This window comes from Toxorhynchites rutilus, chromosome 1 (genome assembly GCF_029784135.1).
Source record: "Toxorhynchites rutilus septentrionalis strain SRP chromosome 1, ASM2978413v1, whole genome shotgun sequence".
Lineage (NCBI taxonomy): Eukaryota > Metazoa > Arthropoda > Insecta > Diptera > Culicidae > Toxorhynchites > Toxorhynchites rutilus.
Window position 1 is genome coordinate 94,200,008 of NC_073744.1, and position 25,018 is coordinate 94,225,025.

The 25,018-nt window shown below is 40.1% G+C and overlaps 1 protein-coding gene across 2 annotated transcripts in view; it reads left to right on the forward strand.

Moving 5' to 3' along the window:
- Positions 1-25,018, forward strand: part of LOC129771523 (contactin) — a 52,022-nt gene that overhangs the window by 15,226 nt on the left and 11,778 nt on the right. For both annotated transcript variants that reach the window (XM_055775276.1, XM_055775268.1), the window contains exon 4: positions 59-461. In XM_055775276.1, coding sequence (XP_055631251.1) covers positions 59-461 — 403 coding nt within the window. The remainder of the gene's footprint in view (positions 1-58; positions 462-25,018) is intronic.

The window sequence follows — 25,018 nt, forward strand, 5'->3', positions numbered from 1 at the left end:
TTCCGTTCTAATTCATTATGACGACATTTTTAACATTTTTTCTTTGATCATTTTCCAGTTAAAGTATTGGAAGAAGGAACACAAAGAAGAAAACGCTGTATACTATTTATCGAGAACTACACGACCATGGGCGTTGATCGTCGGTCTTGAGCCAGATACGTACTATTTTGTTAAAGTAATGGCGTACAATGCAGCAGGAGAAGGGCCAGAGAGTGAACGCTACATGGAAAGGACATACCGAAAAGCTCCCCAAAAGCCGCCATCAGCTGTTAACATTTTTGGCATCAATCCATCTACTATTCGTGTTGTTTGGCGATATATTGCTCCCTCACAAGATGAGGAACCTGTGCAAGGTTATAAGATACGAATATGGGAAACAGATCAAGACATGGTGACTGCGAATGATACGGTAGTGTGGGTTGGTAGCAAACTTGAGAAATATGTCGACAACTTAACACCGGGTGAGTACTATTATGCGATGTGTATACCCCCCTAGATTTTGCTTCTTATTCATTCAAGTAGATTTATTTCATCGAATTCGCCTTCAAGAGTCGAATAACATAAGTGACTCGATGCATTTCAAGTCATTCCCCTACAAAGGTTTGAGGAAGACGAGTTATCTAAAAGAAATCAACATTGAAATCAGTTTAGCAAACACAAAAAACGAACTGATTTTATTGACAGATATGAGTTCAAAAAAATGCAATGTCAAAAAACAAGCCAATACTCAGTCATGTCCGCCAAAGAGCCGAAATGGTCCCGACGAGGCCCTTGCAACCACATGGTCCACCAGAGCACAAGTCCAACCGCCAGCCTTGTTTTGTCTTGGCATCTAGTTGAACATATTTATTCCTTTAAAATACAATGAATTTTGTGAAGCACATGTCAAGAAATGGGGTGTTCTTAATTCATTCGCGTTTGTAGTGTTGTAACTGTGACTGTCACTTTCTCTTTCAACTCGATCACACAAATATCGAGGCAGCAAACCGTTAACTACTTTGAAAATGAACACCATATACAAATAAACGATTTTTTTCTTCACTGATAACCATGCAGAGCGTCCAACATTAAAGATGAGAAAGTGAATCTGTAACATTTTAATATCAACCGCATTATTTTGTTTTGCAAGCGCTATAATCTCGATATTTGTGTATTATTGGCTAAAAATAAAATGGAAGAGCAAAAGTCTAAATGAGGAGAGATGATTGACTTATATAGCTGTATTTTGCTGCAAATAGTTAGATCGTTTTTCAGTCGGCATAAGATTCCATACTTTTTGGCAATTTTCTTGATGACATTGTCAATGTGAGTGAACTTGAGTTTGTCATCAATAATCACACCAAGATATTTAATGTTCCGAACGCGATCAATTGTCTCATTTCGCGAGATTACCATATATTTAGTTTCACTTATGTTCAATTTCAATTGCTTATACTTCAACCATCTACTCTAAGGGTGGGTTTAGACTAGTGATATATTCATGTGGAGAAATATGATGAGATTTATAGAAATCGCATCAGCCGTTTACACAAGCGTAAACTTCTATAATGAATATATTCATATTTTCGGTGAATTTATTCACCTGAAGTAGAACTGCATCCAACTTTAGTGATTTCTCACCAGTGAGAAATTCACAAGCGTTTACATATGCTGAATTTATTCAAGTTATATATACCTCGAATAAGTGTATCATATTTATTCTCACCCGTTTACACCTATTTTCAGGTGAATAAATCCATCTATAGCTATAGATCTCCCTAGTGTAAACCCGCCATAAGAATGTAAATCTCTCTTCAAATGTAAAACGACCTGATCCGAATCATTAACTGCAATGAATAACATAGTATTATCTGCAAAGAGATTGATATCACAAAATCGTAAAACTCGTCGCATGTCATTGATGAACATTCTATATAAATAAAAATGTAAGGTTGTAAGGTGTGTTTCTACGCGCGAAACCCGAAGAAGGAATCGTCCGATTTGAGCCATCTTTATTTTGATGTATTCGTCTCTGCCCGTAGATCAATGTTATGGAGAGGAAAATTTTCGTTAAACTCTGAAGGAAGGTCGGAAAATTCGTAAAATTGATTTCCCATATGTTTTAAAATTACATCATGATAAGCGTTGTCGGCCCATTCGATGTTTGCGCTATTGGGATTGATCTTTGTTTCTTTGTTTGAAAATGGAAATGGATTTTCAGGTGAAATAACGCACTCCTATATCTTCTATATTTATCTATATAAATAAAAATTGAAGGCCAAATGTGTTGCTAATCACAAAACCCGAAAAAAGAAAGGTCCTTTCTTTATTTTAATTTATAAGGACCGTCTTTATTTTGTTGGATTTGTTGTATTCTGCCCATTGAACAATGTTATGATGAGAAAAAGTTTAGAAATGTTTTTCTAAAGAATTCATATCAAAACAATAAAGAAAGCAAAAATAAGTTTGTTCAAGGTAATTGGGCGAAAACTTCCGAATCTACAATTAGTTAGAACAGCCGCTGATTCATCTAAATTACCGACCGTATGGAAAATTCAGGCTTCACACTACGAGATTCGAAACAGCATGTTTCGAATATTTCCTCCAGCACTTTAATTTCACAAAATCATCGTTTACAACGAGATTATCTACAATATTGATAATTAAGGTCTCATGATCGGTTATTTTTAAACTGGTATCCGAGACTGTATATATAGTATCAAAATTAGAATAAACATGATCAATTATAGTTTTACTGACCCTGGAAATGCATGTTAATTCGTGTACTGTTTGTTTCAAAATGGTTCGAATTGTAGTCATCATGCCAATTAATATCGAAATCCCCAGCCGATATATTTAATTTGCTAAAATCAAGGAACATTTCAAGCCAGTTTTCTAAAATTTCAATGAAACGTTGGTTGCTTGAGCTTGGAGAATGATACAAAACACAATAGTTACCCATCTTTATGTCACGTTCCACTGTAATGCCTAAAAACCCGTTTCCATCAATAAATTCGTTGAGGCGAAGATTGAACTGAACTGATTTTCTGACATAAATAGCAACACCGCCAGTATGCCTAGAATGTGATAAACAAGCAGGAACATTATATCCCGGAATACTATACTGATCAAATGACTCAATTTCAACAATGTGTGTTTCTGACCAGAGAACTGAAAGTGGACGCTTTTCTTCAACAATCTGACGTAAAGCTACGTAGTTTGTTGACAGCCCGCAATACTCAACTACAAAACATAACATTGGTTCACAATTCTTCTGGAACCTGGTTGCTATTTATTGACGTTCAAGGTGCTTTTTTCAAATAAAAAAGTCTCTGATATACTAAACATTCAGAACTGAATGCGGCATGATTTACGTCCAAATTCAATTTCCGTTCTTCATTCATTTTTATTTTATTTTATTTATTTTAACACCGTCTTCTATTAGTACAGACTGCATTATTTACTCATAGACTAAATGTAATTGTTAATTCTATTTTTAAAGGCAAATTTTCGTTAAGTTGAAGTCGAAAACATCACATACAACATTGAACAGACGAATACATGAATCTAGCGGGTTCTTGTAGCCGTAGTTTGTCCTATGGAATGGAACCGATAGTCGAGATGAATTCCTCAAGCGTCGATTAGGAATATTTAGAGAAACCTGAGCTAGAAGCTCAGGGCAGTCGATATCTCCTTGCAGTACATCAAAAATGAACAATCTTTGTATTGTTGTACGCATGGGAGATAGTGTATCCAGTCCTATGAGCTTGCATCGGTCGACATAAGGGGGGAGATTCAGTGGGTCATTCCATGGTATCTGTCTTAGTGCAAAACGGATAAACTTTTTCTGCACCCGTTCAATCCTTAGGTTGTGAACTACGTAGAAGGAGGACCAGACAGGAGCAGCGTACTCAAGAATACTACGGATCAACAAACAGTACATGATTTTCAGAACATGGATATCGCTGAACTCGTACGCGTGGCGGCGTATGAAACCTAGTACTGAGAAAGCTTTGGCAGTCATAATGCCTACGTAGTCATTGAATCTCAGTTTTGAGTCTATCGTGACTCCAAGATCGCAGATGGCCGTTGTGCGATCCAATAGCGACAATTCCATTTGATATTGGAAGACTATGGTGCTATTAGAGCGACCGAAGGATATAGTCTTACATTCCCCTTCATTGATCCATTATCACAGCACCACTCTAGCATTGAATTAATGTCTTCTTGAAGAACTACACAGTTCAACAGAGATGAAATCACCCGGTATATTTTAAGATCATCGGCAAAAGAGAGAGTTTGAGCGATGAAAGCAGTGAGTACAAATCGTTCATGAATATGTTGAACAGCAGTGGGCCCAGAACGTTTCCTTGTGGTACGCCGGACGTGATATAAAAGCTGCGGGATTTAGCTGCATTGACGACGACATGTGCTGTGCGACCACAAAGATATGATGAAATCCACTCCATTATCCAGTCAGGGAAGCCCATACATTTCATTTTCTCCGTTACTAGGAAGTGTGGGACTGTGTCGAAAGCTTTCGCTAAGTCGACATACGCCGCATCAACTTGCCGTCTCTCTTCTATCTCACGTGATAGTGCGGTGACATATTACACATTAAATTCAATGTGGCTGAACGGTGCCTCATAAACCCATGTTGCCCATTGAAAATTATTGGAGATGCCACATTGTATAAAACATTGTACATTAGCCGTTCAATTACCTTGCTTAGGCAGTACAGCATAGATATACCACGATAATTTGTAACCTGATTGCAGTTTCTCGATTTGTGTATAGGAACAACGAGAGCAATTTTTCCAAGCCATTGGAAAAGTTATCTCCTGAAGCGATTTGTTGAAGAGGCGAGCAATAGGGTTTGCAAGTTCAGTGGAGCATTTTTGTAGTAACAGGGATGGTATGCCATCTGTACCACATCCTTTTTTGATTTCAAGATCGTCCATGGCGTTTGCAACATCATCAACTGAAAAGTGAATGACGGGTAGATTGATGGTGTGAGACTGAATATGAGCAAAACAGTCACGTTTCGATACTGGATATGCTACACTGAACACACTCTCAAAGAATGAGGCAAACAGGTTAGCAGCGTCTGTGTCCGTGTTGGCCTGGACATCTTCGAAGATAACATTGCGTGGGATGCGAGTTGAATTTTGCCGACTCTTCACGAAGTCCCAAAAGCACGATGGGTTTTGCTTAACACTGGCCTGAATCTTGGACAGACAGTTATCGTAGGTGGATTTTAGTACTGACTTGTGTGAGCTTCAATATCACGGAGATTTACGCGGATGCTCTCGGTTTTTTGATCGGAAGAAACGAAGACGGGCGTTTCTTAGGACGTTACGGAGATGCCGAAGTTCTGACGTCCACCAGGGTTCGTTGGAGTTGTGAATTGCTCGTGGGACATTGCCTTCAAGCACTGAAAAAAGCTTGTCATAAAATTTAGAAACAATAAGGAGCAATAAGATGTCCCAGTCAATGTCATTACATACCACTTTGAGCCGCCCAAAATCGCAAGAGTGAAAGTCAAATTGAAGTTCTTTATCTACCGTTTCTGTTCCACAAGAACATCACTTCTCTCATCGAAAAGCACGACAACCAGATAGATGATGATTGTCGATGGGCAGTAGTGGTGCAGTCGGCTCTATAATATCGAGCTGCTCTGGGTGACATACGAATATGAGGTCAAGAAGTTTATCGTTCACATCGAATAGCGATGAAACTGCTGTAATTCGATGGTAAACATAGTTTCAATAAGAACCTGCTCGTGCTCAGTAGAAACATTCGAGGAAATAAGTCCGTTTATATCTTCATCCGATTGCCACCGTAAATGTGGGAGGTTGAAGTCACCTAAAGAGACAATGATGTCCACTGCAGAAGCACGGTCGGCGATTTGGTGAACTGCACTGGCATGTGCAGAATAAGAGTCAACACTTGTAGAGGTGTGCAAATCAGCTCATCATGATGAACAGCTCTGATCATATCAGCTCATCTAAATGAGCTGTTCTTTATGAACAGCTTTTCAGCTCAGTTGTCAGTGCCGACTTTCAATTTGGGTCCCAAACTCGATAGCCACGAAGCCAGTTTGAAAATGTTAAAATTCAAATGAAATTTTTCACACCATATTATTAATTACTTGAAACACGTATTCCAGACTATTATTTACAACAGACTCGGCGAGTACAACATTTCCGACATTTTTACTGAGGCTTTACATTACAATAGAAAGTTTTCTTCAAAAAAAAATAATCTTATGAGATTTTTGCACCGCCTGCAAACAAGGTGTTTTTCATTGAAATAGAATACTCATTTGATACACAGAAGTTAATTTTCATTAATAATTTGTTCATTCTGCCTGAGAGCCAATTATTATTTTTGGCGCCCCCTAAACTGGTAAACAAAGCTCAATGCCGTCAACGCGAATATAACAGTTGAAAAGACGAGGGACAAATGAAACTAAACTGATGTCTTAACACGAAGAGCGAGAGACGGTCAGTTCATTTGAATCTTACAGCTCACACACTCTCTTCAATTCTACAGCTCTTTTCTCTCCTTCATCATCATCAAAGTGAGCTGAAGAGCTGTTTGATTTTTTTTGCGAGCTGTTCCGCGTCAACTCACTTCAAAGAGTCGATTCTTCGGAACAGCTCATGAGCGGATGGCACATCTCTAAACACTTGAGTTAGGCGGAAGGTAGACAGTGACGAGATAGATGCATCGACATTTCAATCGTATACAAACTGCTACTTGCTCAAGATTTTCACAATTTGACAATATAACTACCCCACTGTTGAGGTGAGATTTTACTGCAATCAATACCTCCGCCACGAGAGTGTTGACTGGATTTGGCGCTACGATCACAACAGTAAATTTTATACTCAGGTGATATTTCGGCATTTTTTTTTTAAATCATTTATTTTCAATTGGCTCAGCAACGTTAAGCATCAATGAGCCGTGTTTATGAATAGGGAAAAGCCCTTGTGAGTAGAACTATGCAAATGTTCTTTCTCAAAAAGGCATAAAAACCTTTCGATTTTTCGAAATCTTTTAGTTGGAGAGATTTTTCCGAAACCACACCATCGATTATCGATATCTGCACGAAGCCATGTTTCCGTGAAGACAAGCACTTCATAGTCACAACTAAAAAGCATCAATCGCAGTTGCACAATTTTGGTACGTATCCCTCGTACATTCTGACAGTACAGAGGAAAGATTCGTCGGGATGAATCGTATCCAGGAGCAGCTGAAAGGTCAACGCTTTATTGTTGCTCAGGTCTTGTAAGTGGATTGAGAGCGACGGCTGGGTTTGCATCTTCTACAAATTGAGTCGCTCGACTGGATATATTAGAAACTCCCGGCCTTTGATGGCTGAAGGCAAGGTGCGTTACCGGAGGGGATACGTACAAATCAAATGCATAATTGCCTGCTGAAGAGGACTGGAAGACCCCTCTCTACTTTCGTACACAGGACCGGGATGGCTGAAGATCAATGGCTGAAATGTCTCGACTGTGACGAAAGGATTTGGGGCTTCCACAAGGTTTGCAGGCGTGCATCCCGCTGAAATTGATGTGATCGACAATGTTGTGAGGTTCGACGAGCTGTGAACTTCGTTGCGGCATCTCTCTAACGTAGAAACGCTAAAATCGGCTATATCGGTAGTGAATTGTCCAAATTGAGTAGGTACTTGCCTGTTGGAGCACTGTGGAAGTCTCCGTTTCCACACCCAAACACAGGTCCGGGACGACTGATGATCGTAGACGGGAGGAGCTCGACTATGAAAGGGGGAATAAGGGGCTTCCGTTGTGCTTAGTTTATTGCGCCCCGAAGAGAAAGCGGGTGACGAAATTTTTCTGATACTTTGTCTTCAAATTCTCGAAACATTAGTCCTTCTGGCCATGTTGCAGGAACAAGAGCTTTGCTTTTTATTGCAATCCGTGCTCTTATGTCCGAATTCTGCGTGATCCATCGCGAAAAAAGCGTTCAATTTTTTAATCCAAGAACGAATCCAGACAATTTTTGATCTTCTTCTTCTTCTTGGAAGGCACTAACGTTCCCAGTGGAACTTTTGCCTTCTGAAAGTTTAGATTTCTATGCCGGATATAACGCCTTGAATGTATTCTGGAGTGGCAAGCTCTAGATTACGCGCGATTACAGTGCAAGTCGAAAGATATTTCTTTGACGAAAAATCTCCCGGCCAGAACGGGAATCGAACCCGAACCCCCGGCATGATAATGTGGGACGCTAGCCACTCGGCCACGGGAGCACTAATTTTTGATACACTGCTCTGAATTAAGGCGAATTTCACTCAATGCGTTCTGCGTCCATTGAAACAAATGATAGTCGGAAGGGGCAAGGTCTCCCACCCATTATTTTCCAAATAGTTTTTAACATAAACAGCAACATGAGGCCGAGCGTTATCCTGATGGAACATAATCGACTCGTGTCTGGTCGCATAATCTGGACGTTTTTATGCAATAGCTCGCTTTAAACGGATAAACGAATCCGGGCACATTTTGACTTTAACATAAAAATCACAACTTTTACATCGTCCAAAGCATTCCCTACAAAATATATCTGAGTCCCCTTATATGTCCTTTTCTTCCTATGGAAACAGAAAATCAAAATTTCCAACTTGTGGTGCTTATTTGCAACGGAACTCGACATTTTCAACTCAGTAAAAAATGAACTAGTTGTACAAAACTCAATGACTTGTAAACAATATTTGGTTGACGGACGTCGATACTTCGCGATTCGACAAAAACATCTGTCACCGTCGACTATTTATTAAAACGAAACGAATTAAGTTGTACACCCAACTTTATTGAGTGAATGAAACTGGGGAAGAAACAAACAATCAAAATTCTTGGATGTAACTCTTTTGTTCTCTACAACGAAAGTATATTCAGATAAAGAAGCAACGTTACGAAAGAGAATATGATTTTTGAAAATTTTATCATAAAATTTGTCAAATTCCAGATCAAAGTTCAATAATTACAACGGGCACGGATCTTTGTCCTATCTTTTTATCTCATTAATCATTATTCCTTAATTTATTCGATTAATTCATTATTCCGCTCATCAAACAAAATGTTTTCATCTATCTGAATAGGAAGGTATTTACTAATGACACTTTGAAACAGTTTTAAAAAATTTTGCCTACAGTATTTCACCTGAATCAACTAGACATTTGAGAATAGTTTGCACCTCATTAGTCATAAACATTTCTTCCCTTTTATGTTGTAAAATTCTATCAAAATAATCAAAATTAACAGCAATTTCAGCAACATTGTTATGTGACAAAGAACACTAACGATTTGCGTTGAAAAGTAACCGTAGTTTGAGACTCTGGTTTTCAAATTAATCGCGCTGTACAACAAGACGTTCTTCTTGTGAATGAAAATAGGAAGGTAATCGGTCAAAAATATTGAGAATCCTTTCGATAGAAAGTCCAAGAGAAAGGAATAGTGCGTTACCATGTTCAAGTAATTTTGCATAATGTTCACCGACGAAGTCGCAAAAACACTTCAATTATTCTACATTAACACACAATTGGCAGACAAACTCTTTCCCTGAAAACACTCTGAGCAAAGTTAAAATTGGTGATTAATGGTCAGCTGCATCCCAAAAGGAAGTATCCCGTGTCGGGCACACGTACAGAGCATCGAAGACTGCGACATACCAATTATGAGAACACTTGTAATACTAACCTCGAGTCAACCGCGAGTAATCGGTTACATATTACTAACATAGTCTAAGCAAACATTGTCAAAGTATTGAACTCCCGGCCCCGTTAGGCTGACGCCATATGAGCCTTAATAAAATATATATTTTGGATAAAAAAAAAAAAGTTAAAATCCAAATTTCATATATATCATTTTTCACATCGTCTATATTTGCTCCAATTGTACACTCAACAATGATGGAGCTGTCCCTTCCATTTCTAAAATTGCTAATTTTGTGTGTTCTTGGATCTAGTTTTGTCTTTAAATGCTTCCGAGTATCCTCGCAAGCTTGTTTGGACTTATTAGGTTTGATTACAATAACCGGATGAGTCTCACGATTACTTTGTTTGATACTCGTACTATTACACGTTACCTTATTGTCATTAAAAGTGTCCGCACTTTTAACCCTTTGCGGTCGTATTAAATTTGGACATGGGTGTCGTACTGGTCGGAATTATTTTTACTTGTCTATAACTTTGTCAGATTATATGCAGTAGACAATATGAGATTATGAAGATTATGATTATTATTTTTCTGTTTGAACATACAGAATAATGCTCTTTATATTTACACAGTGTCACAATAAATGGAGCTTTCAATTATCCCTTTCCTCGATCATGGGTGACAACTTTTGTTTATATTGAGTACCGTTATCTATGATTTATAGAAGCACCATTTTGATTTGTGAACAAGTTCACTAAACATTGAAATTCATTTAGAAAAGTTCAAATTGATATATTGTTACGTAATGTATAAGATTAGTATACATTCTTGCTCTGGTGGCTGCGAGCAGACAAACGACCGCAGAGGGTTAAAAACATCCGCTTAACTCATTTTATTTTGATGTACATTGGGCCCGATCACGAACATCAAGACGCGTCCACATTACGCCAATCGGCTTTGGCCGCCCGGGAAAGCCAACTAAATGTGGACGTACCGCCCGGGCTTGCAGACGTGCCGAAAACCGACTCGAAACAAACCGAACCCAACCCGAAACAAGTGGGTCCGGTTCGAGAAAGTCGAACAAAAACAAAACGAAGTAAATTAGCGTTGACGACATTGTACTTCGTGTGTTCGTGACGGCTTCGTACATCCCATGGGGCCTCGACTTCGTGCACCCGATGTGGCGTCCACAATACATAACGCACCGAATATGCCGCTTGGTACAGGCCGATCGGCATCATTCAGCATAATGTGGACGCGCCTTCACTGCCACGTACGCTTTCACGTCACTTACACTTCACTTAATCTTTTTGTGTCTATCATCATTGTCACGGACAGTTGCGTGTAAAAATAAACTCCGTGAAGTGAAAGAGTTCATTCCCGTTTATAAGAGGCATGTCAGTTGCATAATTTCGGGCGTTTGAACGTTATATCGGTTGCAGAATTTCGGACGTTTGAACGTTAGGTTAAATTAATACAGTGTATGAGATAATATTCCATTTAATTAACACATTAAGGACCGCACGTTTTGGGGCAAACTTGAACGCTTCATTTGTTCGGATTCCACGAATGAGACCGTTTCCTTCGATGTGGATGAGACGAAGGCGATCCATCGGTAGACCTAGTTAGATTCTTGGCAAACCAAGAATTTCACCATCATGTGTAGAAAAAACACAGTGTAAAAAAAACACGGGTTATTTCGTGATCCATCCCTAACAGACGGAACGCGAATCACGAGAAAACTCGTGAGCGGTACGCAATGTGTTAAGCGTATGTTTTAGAATGACAAGTTTGCGATTATACCTCGATGATTCGATATTTCAATGTCAACTATTCTGGTATAACCGCGTTATTCATTTGTTTGGTGCGTTAGTTTGCTGAATCAAATGTTGATTCAAAGAGGAGAAATACTTAGTTGCTCGTGAATAACATAATTGTTGAACATATGGGAATGTAATTTTATTTTCTCTTTCTATAAATTACTCTAGAGAAAAAAACATGACTATTATGTATAATAATGAACATCTCTGTCTTTCTCGTTTGAACAGTTAGAATTATTTAGTATAGGTCAATATTAGAATACTTTTTGTAAGAGCCATTCCTACAATTCTGTTGAATAATAATACCTTCTTTAACTCATAGAAGACTAGAATTTATCCACCTTACGATGAGTCTAATCTGAGTTACTCCCATATGGGATTCCGAATTTCAATCCATTTATCCTTCCTAGTAATTTGATATACGGGACACGAGGTTTGATTTAATTATTAGGACCGAGAAAACTGAACTAGTCATATATTCCAATTTCTTACATAGTAATTTCTCAAGAGATCCATTCATACTTTGTCTATAATCTCTTGAGTCTTTGTTCGTTGCGTATACGCGTTCGCACTCTTTTTTAGCTCCGCTTCGACTAGAGCTGCTTTGGCAGTCACCGCCAACAAAAAAATGACTTGACTAGAAAATGAATTGACCAGCGTTGACTAGCGAGGAGGACTGGTGAACTAGTCCAGTCAGTGGTTATTTTAACTGACTCGACTAATGAATACAAATGTGCCTCTTCATTCAACTGACTTCAAACCACATTTCTATTTCCCCCTGACACTAATTTTGTACCCCGTATGCAATCTTATTGTACGTCCATATAAAGAGGAACGAAAACTTGACTCCTGATGCAAAAAAGTAGTTACCCCATCAATGGACGGTTTATTTTCTACCCATCGTGAACTCAAACCAACGAACTTAGACATTTATCAAGTATGCTATAAAGGTCCTCGCGCTAGTATTAGTTAGTATTAGGTGTGCAAAATAGCTCACACACAGCACGCTATTTTATACGTGTGAGTAATTTTCGAGTAACTCAAACATCGATGCATGCATAAAGATACATGGGAAAGAGAGAGAGGAACGAATTCGTTTTGGGGGAAGTCACTTCAAAATGCAATGACGACAATTTGGCTGGGAGGAATGAAATGATATAGTCGAGCCGGTAGAGGGAGATAGCGACTAAACGCCCGACTGTTCAGTCGTTTTGGCGAAGAAACTGCGTGAAGAAGCCAAAAGCCATCACTGACTGACTACGGATATAGTCAGTCGGTTAGCCAGCCGACTATCCTCAGTTGACTATGACTATGCCGTGCCCTGGTTAGGAGTGAGTGAGAAAAAATCACCATGCGACGAACCAACTCATTGGCCAGAGAATCATGCGTGACTTTCAGACCTAAGAAAAAACATTCATAGTAAACAAATTCTGTGATCCCGTGGTCGAGTGGTTAGCGTCCCACATTATCATGCCGGGGGTTCGGGTTCGATTCCCGTTCTGGCCGGGAGATTTTTCGTCAATGAAATTTCTTCCGGCTTGCACTGTGGTCACGCATATTCTAGAACTTGTCATTCCAGAAAACATTCAAGGCGCATAGAAATCACAACTAAGTACAGTAGACCCCGATTATCCGCGAAAAAGTCTGGCAAGGCCACCGCGCATAACGAAAATAGCGGATAACGCGATAAAGGATTAAAAATGAGGTGCAAACACAAAATGAAGATATTTCAGCATGAAAACTATGTTTTATCAATATAGGAATCATTAAATTATCCTTCTGTAAGGTCGTATACACCAGGTGGTCAGATAATGTGAGAGCCATGACCAAAACAAAGAGCAAGTGCGTACCTCTTACTGACAAATTTCGGGAAGCTTTATACAATTACTATGGAACTTGCTTTCGCGGATAATCTGCTCGCGGATAATCGGGGTTCTACTGTACTACTAATAAAAATGACGCAAGTAATCCCTACGTTGAGAAGGCCAAAGTTTCACGGAGAACGTTTGTGCCATCCAAGATGAAGTAAACAAATTCGATCGAAGCTCCTTCTAAAGTTATTATCTGTTTATATCAGATTTATATTTTTGATTTATTCTTTTGAACCGTTCTTTCGCTCTTTCGTTCAGCGGTATTAAGAACAACATAGAATGTTAGCTGGAAGCCAACATCAATAGACGCCTATTAATTGATATCGTTGGATTGGATAGTGTACGTATGGGATTTATATTTTTGAAATTTAGTGGGGAAAGATAAGCTGCTTCTTCTTTACAAGTCGCAAACAGTGAAAATATATTTATCGATCGACAAAAGTTTATGTAATAATTTGATGCGCACAAAATATGTGCAATTTTTCATATTCTCTTTTTGGACAACACACAGATTCCATGTAAGATCATATTTCATAATATTGGGAAAAAATCAGCAGCGATTTTCACTAACAATCAATCATACAAACTATTACGATAACACGTCATTGCTTCGACAACTCGCAAGCAGATCGGTCGAACCTATATTTGATCCGATACAGGTGTTTTTTTTACATCCGTTTCTAGTGTGTATTATTTCATCTGGTGCGCTGCGAGCGAAGTAAAGCTCATAAAAAGTGGTGCGCTATCGAGACAATCCGGCAGCAAGACAGAACATCACACACGCTACACAGCGGCGGCAAGTAGAAGTTTATTTTCCTCTTTTTTCTTCCATCATTCTGTATAGCTTCTGTGCACGATTTACACCATTGTTTAAACTTTATGTTTACCAAATCGGCAAGCGTTGGCATTAGGGGTGTCCATATTGATACATCACCGTTGAACTATTATTGGAACTTTTTTCATTTTCAAATTACACATAATAACAAAAATTGAAATAAATAAAATTTTCAACAATAACTAATATAGAAATATAATTTCTTTTACTAATTTATATTTTTCAAATTATTATATTCTGTTCATATCGAATACCCTGTTGCAACGTTGAAATAGACGGTGTAATAAACGAAAAGGGTTTGACTCGAAAAGAGATACTCGATGGTGTCGGTCGCTTCAAGAACTCTTCACTTAAAAGTGTGAAGATTCTTGCATGCGATCGACTGAAATTTGTGTCACTTCAAAATAACAAAAGAGTTCTCAATCGGACAAATTCTTTTCGTGTGACATTTGAGGGTTCCGCCCTTCCAAACTACGTTGCAATAGGTGCACTTCGTTTACCTGTTCGGTTGTTTGTACCCCGGGTAATGAAATGCAACAAATGTATGCAACTCGGTCACACGGCCGCCTATTGTTGCAACAAAAAACGTTGCGCAGATTGTGGAGAGTCATTTTATTTGGTTTATTTTTTTTTTTATTTCGTTTATTTTTACAGGCTCAGTTACTTAAGTTTAAAGGAGCCGAATTCTTAAATATAATTTTAAAACTATATATATAATCAATTTTCTTACATCTATGGTTAGTAAGGTGGAAAACCGATTACTCGCGGTGTACTCGAGTTTAGGAGGGTGACATATTTTTAGGAGAAGGATGGGATATAAGGAAATTGTAACAATGTTGATGAACACTCATTTCATAAATCTATTCGTATATCTATAGTGTATTTACATTTCAACTTATTCTACTATTTATAGCAAGGGGACGAATTACCCGCAAAGGATGGAAAGGAGGGTATAAGGATGTAGGGACAATCACACACGAAGATCTATAGCTTTAAGGAAAACATATATATGGGACATGTAATCAAGGTCTAACCGAGCCAACACATCTCTCACCGGCACATTGGGCTGTCTTCCTCGGGCCAGAAGGGAGTTTTCTAAATTCGATCTGGCGACCAGATACACCTCGCACGACCAAACAATGTGCTCGATGTCGTGATAACCTTGGCCACAAACGCAGAGATTGCTGCTGGCAAGATTGAAACGAAAGAGTAGTGCATCTAACGAACAGTGATTGGACATGAGTCGGCAGAAGGTGCGAATAAAGTCCCGACTCAAGTCTAGACTTTTGAACCACGGTTTGAGGCTAACCTTAGGGATAATCGAGTGAAACCACCGGCCCAATTCATCTTCATTCCACTTGCGTTGCCAGTTAGCGATGGTATTTTTGCGGACTAAAGAATAAAATTCATTGAAGGCGATTTGACGCTGATAAATATCGCCTTCAATTGCACCTACCTTTGCTAATGAGTCAGCCCTCTCATTACCCGGAATGGAGCAATGTGAAGGGACCCAGATAAAGGTAATGACATAACAGCGTCTGGATAAAGCACTCAAAATTTCTCGTATTCTCTCAAGGAAGTACGGCGAGTGTTTTTCCGGCCTCACTGAACGGATAGCTTCGACAGAGCTAAGACTATCCGTTACAATGTAATAGTGTTCAACAGGTCGTGAGGCGACGCTGTCCAGCGCCCAATGAATTGCTGCCAATTCAGCAATATACACTGAGCAAGGATTCTGAAGACTGTGTGAGGTGCTAAAAAATTCGTTGAACACTCCAAATCCTGTGGACTCGTTTATAGTGGACCCATCAGTAAAGTACATATTATCATAATTGATACCCCCATACTTTTCATCGAAGATCGTTGGAGCGATCCTCGATCGTTGGTAATCTGAATATCCATGGATATCTTGCTTCATGGACAGATCAAAATGCACAGAGGAATTGATGTAGTCAGAGAAACAAACACGGTTGGGAATATACGAAGAAGGATCAACCTGCATGGAGATGAATTCATGATATGAACTCATGAATACGGAGTGAAAATTTTGCTCGATCAGCTGCTCAAAATTTCCGATCACCAAAGGGTTCATGACCTTACACCGGATGAAGAACCGAAGAGATAATAATTTGAAGCGATCTTTTAGTGGGAGTAGGCCTGCCAAAACCTCGAGACTCATGGTATGCGTTGAGGGCATACATCCCAACGCGATACGGAGACAAAGATACTGAATTCGCTCGAGTTTAATGAGGTGTGTTTTGGCAGCTGATTGAAAACAGAAACTGCCATACTCCATCACTGAGAGAATAGTTGTTCGATACAACATTATAAGATCTTCGGGATGGGCTCCCCACCAGGTGCCGGTAATTGTACGGAGAAAGTTTATTCTTTGTTGGCATTTTTTACTCAGATACCTAATATGGGCCCCCCAAGTACATTTGGAGTCGAACCAGACCCCAAGATACTTGAATGACATAGCATGAGTGATCGGTTTACCCAAAAGTTGAAGCTTTGGTTTTGCTGGTCTATGCTTCCTAGAAAAAACCACCATCTCTGTTTTCTCCGTGGAGAATTCGATCCCTAGCCCAATGGCCCAGGTTGAAAAATTGTTCAAAGTATCTTGTAAGGGTCCTTGCAGGTCGGATTCGTTTGATCCTACGACAGACACCACTCCATCATCTGCAAGTTGTCTTAGGCTGCAATTTTGTGTAAGGCAATTGTCGATGTCGCTTACATAGAAGTTGTACAAAAGGGGGCTTAAACATGAGCCCTGGGGGAGGCCCATGTAAGAGACCCGACTTACTGCCGAATCTCCGTGAGAAAAGTTCAAATGAGCAAGAGAGAATTCTACCATCGAAAACTCGGAATCAAGATCGCACCTACCTTGTGGTATATCTCGAACAATTTTTTGCACAGGAGCGGAATCAGGACAAACCTTCCGTGCAAAATTAAAAATCCATCGATGTGAATATTCTTCGCTTTCATTCGTTGAAGAGCGATTTCTCATGTTTCGAGCCACTTTCCATAATTTTTTCATTGACGTTTCTCGTGACAAACCTCCCACGAAATTTCGCCAATAAGCACGTTTTTTCCCTTTGATTAAGTTTTTAAATTGATCTTCAAGGGCTAAATACGTTTGAAAATTGTCAGGGGTTCCACGTTTCCGAAAAGCTTTAAATGCATTAGATTTTTCTACATAAAGCTTGGAACATTGGCTATCCCACCATAGATTGGGAGGCCTTCGGGAAATGGTGGAACCTGGGATGGGTTTCGTTTGAGCGCGAACCGCGCTGTCATAGATCAAACGAGAAAGGAAGTTATACTCCTCCAATGGAGGTAAACCATCTCTGGAATTGATGGCTAGAGCAATCGCGTCCGCATATTTTTTCCAGTCAATGTGTCTTGTGAGGTCATATGCCATGTTTATAGATTCAGAAGAATTCGACCCAATGGTGATGGAAATTTTGATTGGCAAGTGATCACTACCGTTGGGGTCCTGGATTACATTCCACTTGCAATCTAACGATAGTGAATTCGAGCAAAGCGAGAGGTCAAGAGCACTTGGGTTAGCAGGAGGTTTAGGTACACGTGTTGTTTCCCCAGTGTTCAAAACGGTCATATTGAAGCTGTTACAAAGGTCATATATCAACAATGAACGATTGTCGTCGTACTGTTCCCCCCAGGCAGTTCCGTGAGAGTTGAAGTCTCCCAAGATCAATCGTGGCTCAGGAAAGAGTGAGCACATGTCATCAAGTTGTTTGCGGCTAACCGCAGCTCTCGGAGGCCAATACAAGCTGACAATACAGAGGTCTTTGCCTCTGATGTTTGCATGACAAGCAACAGCTTCGATCCCTCCAATAGGTGGAAGGTCAATTCTAAAAAATGAGTGGCACTTATTGATCCCCAATAGCACCCCTCCGTATCTATCATCACGGTCCAAGCGTATAATATTAAAATCGTGGAAAGAGATATCATCTCGCGAAGAAAGCCAAGTTTCGGACAGAGCAATAACATCACAATTGAAGTTATGAATTAAAAATTTGAATGTATCCAATTTAGGGATAAGACTACGACAATTCCACTGTAAAACAGTGATATCTCCGACCTCTCTATTTGAATTAGACATCAAGAGAGATAATCATTGCAAGGAGGGGCCATGTTTGCATCAATTGTTGCAAAATTGTCTTTAATACTGGAAGCATTGAGATGACAAGGGTTCTGATGGAGTCGGAAACATTAAAACACTTGAAGATTTGATCCAAAAGGTCAGACAACTTTATAAATCCCGATTGGGAAGTTGAACTGGACGGAAAAATAGGGACAGTTGGGGTTTTTGATGTCCCCTCGAGTGCTGGGTCGTTCGAAGATGAAATATTCCCACGGAAGCCAGGAGGAACCTGGTTTTGCTTGTCCGCTGCACTCGATTTTTTAGGCAAGCTAACAGAGGATATAACCGTGGGGACTTGTTCTTGAACTTTGGGAGTGGTCACATTTTTGCGCCGGGGATTCCCTTTGAAAATAAACGGTGTGCCCCCGCTAGCTGTGTCCGCTTCCATTTCATCAACTGGCAACGTGGAAAAGGTATTGTGTGTTGAGATTGGTTGTTCTTGTTGTTGGGTCAGTGGCGAAGCGCCCTTTAAAATTTCCGCAAATGTGCGCTTCGAGCGTTCCTTTAAAGAGCGCTTCTGTTTCTTCCAGCGACTCTTGTAAGTTTCACAAACTGAGAGCTCGTGTGGGGATCCCCCGCAATATGGACATTTATGCTCAGTCGCACTGCAGGATTTCCCCTCATGTTGCTCTCCGCAAGTGGCACAGCGCTCCTTGTTGGCACAATAATCCGAAGTGTGACCAACTGACTTGCATTTGTTGCAAGTCATGGGCTTTGGCACGAAGAGTCGCACAGGTAGTCTCAATTTGTCCACCATAACGTAGTCAGGGAGGGCGGCACCAGCAAAGGTGACTCGAAACGAGTCGGACGGCGTAAATTTAGTTTGGTCCCCATCATGGGAAAGTTTCCCGAGTTGGCGACAGTCTAAGATTTTCACTTCCATTGAGGGGAGCTTCTTGAACTTGCCTTTTCCTTCTGCTTTTATTTGTTCGCTCGTCAGACCCGTTTCAGTTATCACCCCCTCAATTTCTACGTTATGGGAGGGTATAAATGTTCGATATTCGAGAGTGAAATGTTGATCAGCAACAATCTCGTTTGCGTGTTTCCGGTCATTCACGACAACTCGCAATTTGTTCGGTCTAACCCTGCGAATTTCAGATACAGAAGTGTATCTGGCCAGATCTTTCATGATCTGAATCACGTTAAGGTTTTTTCCTTTCGGTTTTGGCCGGAGGAAAACAACCCACGGGCCAGTTCCAGGTGCATCTTCTGGATAAACTCTGACACGTGGAGCGGCGACAACAGAGGGGGAAGACGAGGACGAGGACGAGGACGAGGATGAGGATGAGGACGAGGACGACGATTGGGTTGGATCGGAAGCATCAGAAGGGGGAAGCGAAATCGATGATGGGAGAGGGGGAGTGGAAGTAACAGTGGGTTGAGAAGGGAGGCTTGCAATTTTCTTAGAGGGGGGCTTGGTAGGATGAGCGGATTCGTCCCCAGAAGAATTATCTTCCTTATGAGGGACTCGTTTATGTTTTTTCCCAGTTCTTGTATGAGATTCATTATCGGAGATCTCCATCTCTGGAGATCCTCCACTATACTCCATTTTACAAAGATTTCTGTCTTATTTTTAATTTATTATTGATTTTAACAATAATCTCAAAAAAAAATAGCAAAAAAAAAAAAAATGATAATAATTGATAATAATATTAAACAATGAACAAATGAATTGAATAATAATATTAATAATAAATATGTGTACCTTAATATAAAAGTTGTTCCAATAATGCGCTCTACTGCCCTAATCAGGGAGAGACATAGGCTACGCGCTACGGAGACAACACAATAGCGCAAGAATAGCTTACGGAGCCACGTGGTGATGAATCCCGTTTGCGACAGTCACGCGATGTCGATCCCGTTATGCCGAATCAGTTCAACAGCCGCAATCCGGCTCGCTGCAAGAGCGCTGGTTCCTTTGTTCCTTCGTTCCACTTAACAAATGGTCAGGTCGAAAGCGGACAGCAATGACCTTCACTCGTACACGATTCACTCGTACCGATAGTACAATAGCAAAAGTGGCAACGCACAATACCGACACTGAACTTCACTCGTCAAGAGTTGGATAGCGAATGATTTTTTTTTTTTATTTGGTTGTTGGGTATTGTTTGTTCACTCCACCAGTGTTTACCGAGTGATGATGATAGAAGGATGGTAAACAGTCGTTGGATGATGCGTATCAAATAAAAGATACAGAAGTAGAACGAGATATGATGAAAAACCGCCCTCTGTGATACTAGACGAGATGCCTCCTTTATTATTTATGGATGAACTAAAGAAAAAAACACTCACCAATGTAATATAAGATAATTACCAATACCAAACACAATTATCAATTATTCTCATCAGTGAAAACATGTTACTTCAATATAGAGAAAACATATTTGAAATGGAAAAGGTAATTTTCTTTTATAATTTTTACTTTCTAAATGTTTATTCAACCTAATGCGAATTTTAATTGGACTAACAGCAACTAATACTATATTTAGCGCATATGGGAAATCACTTTTTCTAATATTTGTTCACTTTTCCAATTTCTCTCGCCGTATAAACTTTCCTTGGAAGAAAATGAACACAACAAAACAGACATTTAAGTTCCAAATTCAAATTTAATTCACTCTTGCAATATAAAAATGCCCCCGACTTTCATCTACTTGCAATGCCGATTTCCCCCGGGCACCTTGGTTTTGAGTTTCTGTTAGGGAACACATTTCGGTGAGAGCAAAAGTTCCCCCTACTTTCATGTATTTTCAGTGTCGATTTCCCCCAGGTAGCTTGGTTTAGATGTCTCTGTTAGGAAACACATTTCGGTTGGAGCAGAAGTTCCCCTACATCCATTGATTTGCAATGTCGATTTCTCCCAGTTAGCTTGGTTTTAATGTCTCTGTTAGGGACCCGCCGCATTTGTCGTCAATTTCGACCAATCGGAAGTGGGTATTCCCATTAGGATAGGGGTTGAGATTATTCAATTTTTCGAAAGTTAGTTTCATGACATATATTATTTTCTTCAATATAAAAAATTGTTATGGAGTACCGAATTCGATTGCCGCAAAAATTTCATCAATCCATCATGAAATGGCTGAGCAATAAGCGTTTGAAATTGGACAATTTTCACGATGTGCTCGATTTTCGATTTTCAATTTGTACCCCAATATGTTCCCGAAAGACGTAATCCTACGTCAAAATGTCACTCCTTCTATAGAGTCACTCTCCCACCGATGACAGGCATTGAAGTTTTTTTTTTTTATATAAATCGTTTATTTTTACAGGCTCAGTTACATTAGTTTAAAGGAGCCGAATTCTTAAATATATGTTTTAAAACTATATATAAATAATTTTCCTAACACTATGGTTAGTAAGGTGGAAAACCGATTACTCGCGGTTTACTCGAGTTTAGAGGGTGACATCTTTCAGGAAAGGGATGGGATATAAGGGAATTGTTACAATGTTGACGATCACACTCGATTCTTAAATCTATTCGTATATCTATTGTATATTTACATTTCAACTTATTTTACTGTTTATACCAAGGGGGCCAATCGCTCGCAATGGATGAAAAGGAGGGTATAAGGACATAGGTACAATCACACACAGAGGGCGGTTTTTCATCATATCTCGTTCTACTTCTGTATCTTTTATTTGATACGCATCATCCAACGACTGTTTACCATCCTTCTATCATCATCACTCGGTAAACACTGGTGGAGTGAACAAACAATACCCAACAACCAAATAAAAAAAAAAATCATTCGCTATCCAACTCTTGACGAGTGAAGTTCAGTGTCGGAAGATCGATAGCTTTAAGGAAAACATATATTTGGGTCATGTAATCAAGGTCTAACCGAGCCAACACATCTCTCACCGGCACATTGGGCTGTCTTCCTCGGGCCCGAAGGGAATTTTCTAAATTCGATCTGGCGACAAGATACACCTCGCACGACCAAACAACATGCTCGATGTCGTGATAACCTTGACCACAGACGCAGAGATTGTTGCTGGCAAGATTGAAACGAAAGAGAAGCGCATCTAACGAACAGTGATTGGACATGAGTCGGGAGAAGGTGCGAATAAAGTCCCGACTCAAGTCCAGACTTTTGAACCACGGTTTGAGGCTAACCTTAGGGATAATCGAGTGAAACCACCGGCCCAATTCATCTTCGTTCCATTTGCGTTGCCAGTTAGCGATGGTATTTTTACGGACTAAAGAAAAAAATTCATTGAAGGCGATTTGACGCTGGTAAATGTCGCCTTCAATCGCATCTACCTTTGCTAATGAGTCAGCCCTCTCATTACCCGGAATTGAGCAATGTGAAGGGACCCAGACAAAGGTAATGACATAACAGCGTCTGGATAAAGCACTCAAAATTTCTCGTATTCTCTCAAGGAAGTACGGCGAGTGCTTTTCCGGCCTCACTGAACGGATAGCTTCGACAGAGCTAAGACTATCCGTTACAATGTAATAGTGTTCAACAGGTCGTGAGGCGACGCTGTCCAGCGTCCAGTGTATCGCTGCCAATTCAGCAATATACACTGAGCAAGGATTCTGAAGACTGTGGGAGGTGCTAAAAATTTCGTTGAACACTCCAAATCCTGTGGACTCATTCATAGAGGACCCATCAGTAAAGTACATATTATCACAATTGATACCCCCATACTTTGAATCGAAGATCGTTGGAGCGATCCTCGATCGTTAATAATCTGAATATCCATGGATATCCTGCTTCATGGACAGATCAAAATGCACAGAGGAATTGATGTAGTCAGGAAAACAAACACGGTTGGGAATATACGAAGAAGGATCAACCTGCATGGAGATGAATTCATGATATGAACTCATGAATCCGGAGTGAAAATTTAGCTCGATCAGCCGCTCAAAATTTCCGATCACCAATGGGTTCATAACCTTACACCGGATGAAGAACCGAAGAGATAATAATTTGAAGCGATCTTTTAGTGGGAGTACGCCTGCCAAAACCTCGAGACTCATGGTATGAGTTGAGGGCATACATCCCAACGCAACACGGAGACAAAGATACTGAATTCGCTCGAGTTTAATGAGGTGTGTTTTGGCAGCTGATTGAAAACAGAAACTGCCATACTCCATCACTCCATCATAGTTGTTCGATACAACATTATAAGATCTTCGGGATGGGCTCCCCACCAGGTGCCGGTAATTGTACGGAGAAAGTTTATTCTTTGTTGACATTTTTTACTCAGATACCTAATATGGGCCCCCCAAGTACATTTGGAGTCGAACCAGACCCCAAGATACTTGAATGACATAGCATGAGTGATCGGTTTACCCAAAAGTTGAAGCTTTGGTTTTGCTGGCTTATGCTTCCTAGAAAAAACCACCATCTCTGTTTTCTCCGTGGAGAATTCGATCCCTAGCCCAATGGCCCAGGTTGAAAAATTGTTCAACGTATCTTGTAAGGGTTCTTGCAGGTCGGATTCGTTTGATCCTACGACAGACACCACTCCATCATCTGCAAGTTGTCTTAGGCTGCAATTTTGTGTAAGGCAATTGTCAATGTCGCTTACGTAGAAGTTTTACAAAAGGGGGCTTAAACATGAGCCCTGGGGGAGGCCCATGTAAGAGACCCGACTTACTGCCGAATCTCCGTGAGAAAAGTTCAAATGTTTATCACAAAGCAAGTTATATAACATATTATTCAATAGAGGCGGCAGACCCTGAGAGTGTAATTTGTCTGACAAAACCTCTATTGAAACAGAATAGGCATTGAAGTTGTTGCTTGCCAGACACAAATCAATGGCAAAGACCTCTGCATTGCTTCGATATATATCCCTCCCAGAACTACGGTAGGCCGCCATCAGTTCTTTGATACTATCGAGGCAATGCCGGAGCCGCGGGTAATCTTAGGTGATTTTAACTCCCATGGAACAGCATGGGGATCACTCTACGATGACAACCGTGCCACTTTGATTTATTATCTGTGCGACAACTTCAAATTGACAGTTTTGAATACTGGGGAAGCAACCAGAATAGCCAACCCTCCTGCACGGGCAAGCATGCTAGACATATCTCTATGCTCTTCTTCGTTATCCCTGGATTGCATGTGGAAGGTAATCCAAGATCCCCACGGTAGTGATCACCTACCAATAATTTTATCGATCGCTAATGAATCAAGCTCTCGTGAGTCAGTCAATATTTCGTATGACCTCACGAAGAATATTGACTGGAGAACATTTGCGGAAATAATATCTGAAGCAATTGTTTCAATGCATGAACTTCCTCCACTCGAAGAGTATAACTTTATATCGAGTTTGATTTACGAAAGCGCACTTCAAGCTCAAAAGAAACGTGTACCGGCTACCACTTTCCGACGTCGTCCTCCATCACTTTGGTGGGACAAGGAATGTTCAAAGGTCTACCTTGAAAAATCATCTGCTTTCAAAAAATTCAGGAAAACTGGATTAGTGGAATGGTTTCTGAAGTACCAAGCTCTAGAAGCCAAACTAAAAGGTTTGATTAAAGCAAAAAAGCGTGGATATTCGCGGAAGTTCGTCAATGGTTTGTCAAGGGAGACCGCTATGAGCACTCTTTGGAATACGGCTAGGAAAATGCGTGGCTGGAACCATACAAACGAAAGTGAGGAATACTCTGACCGTTGGATTTTTAACTTTGCAAGGAAGGTTTGCCCCGA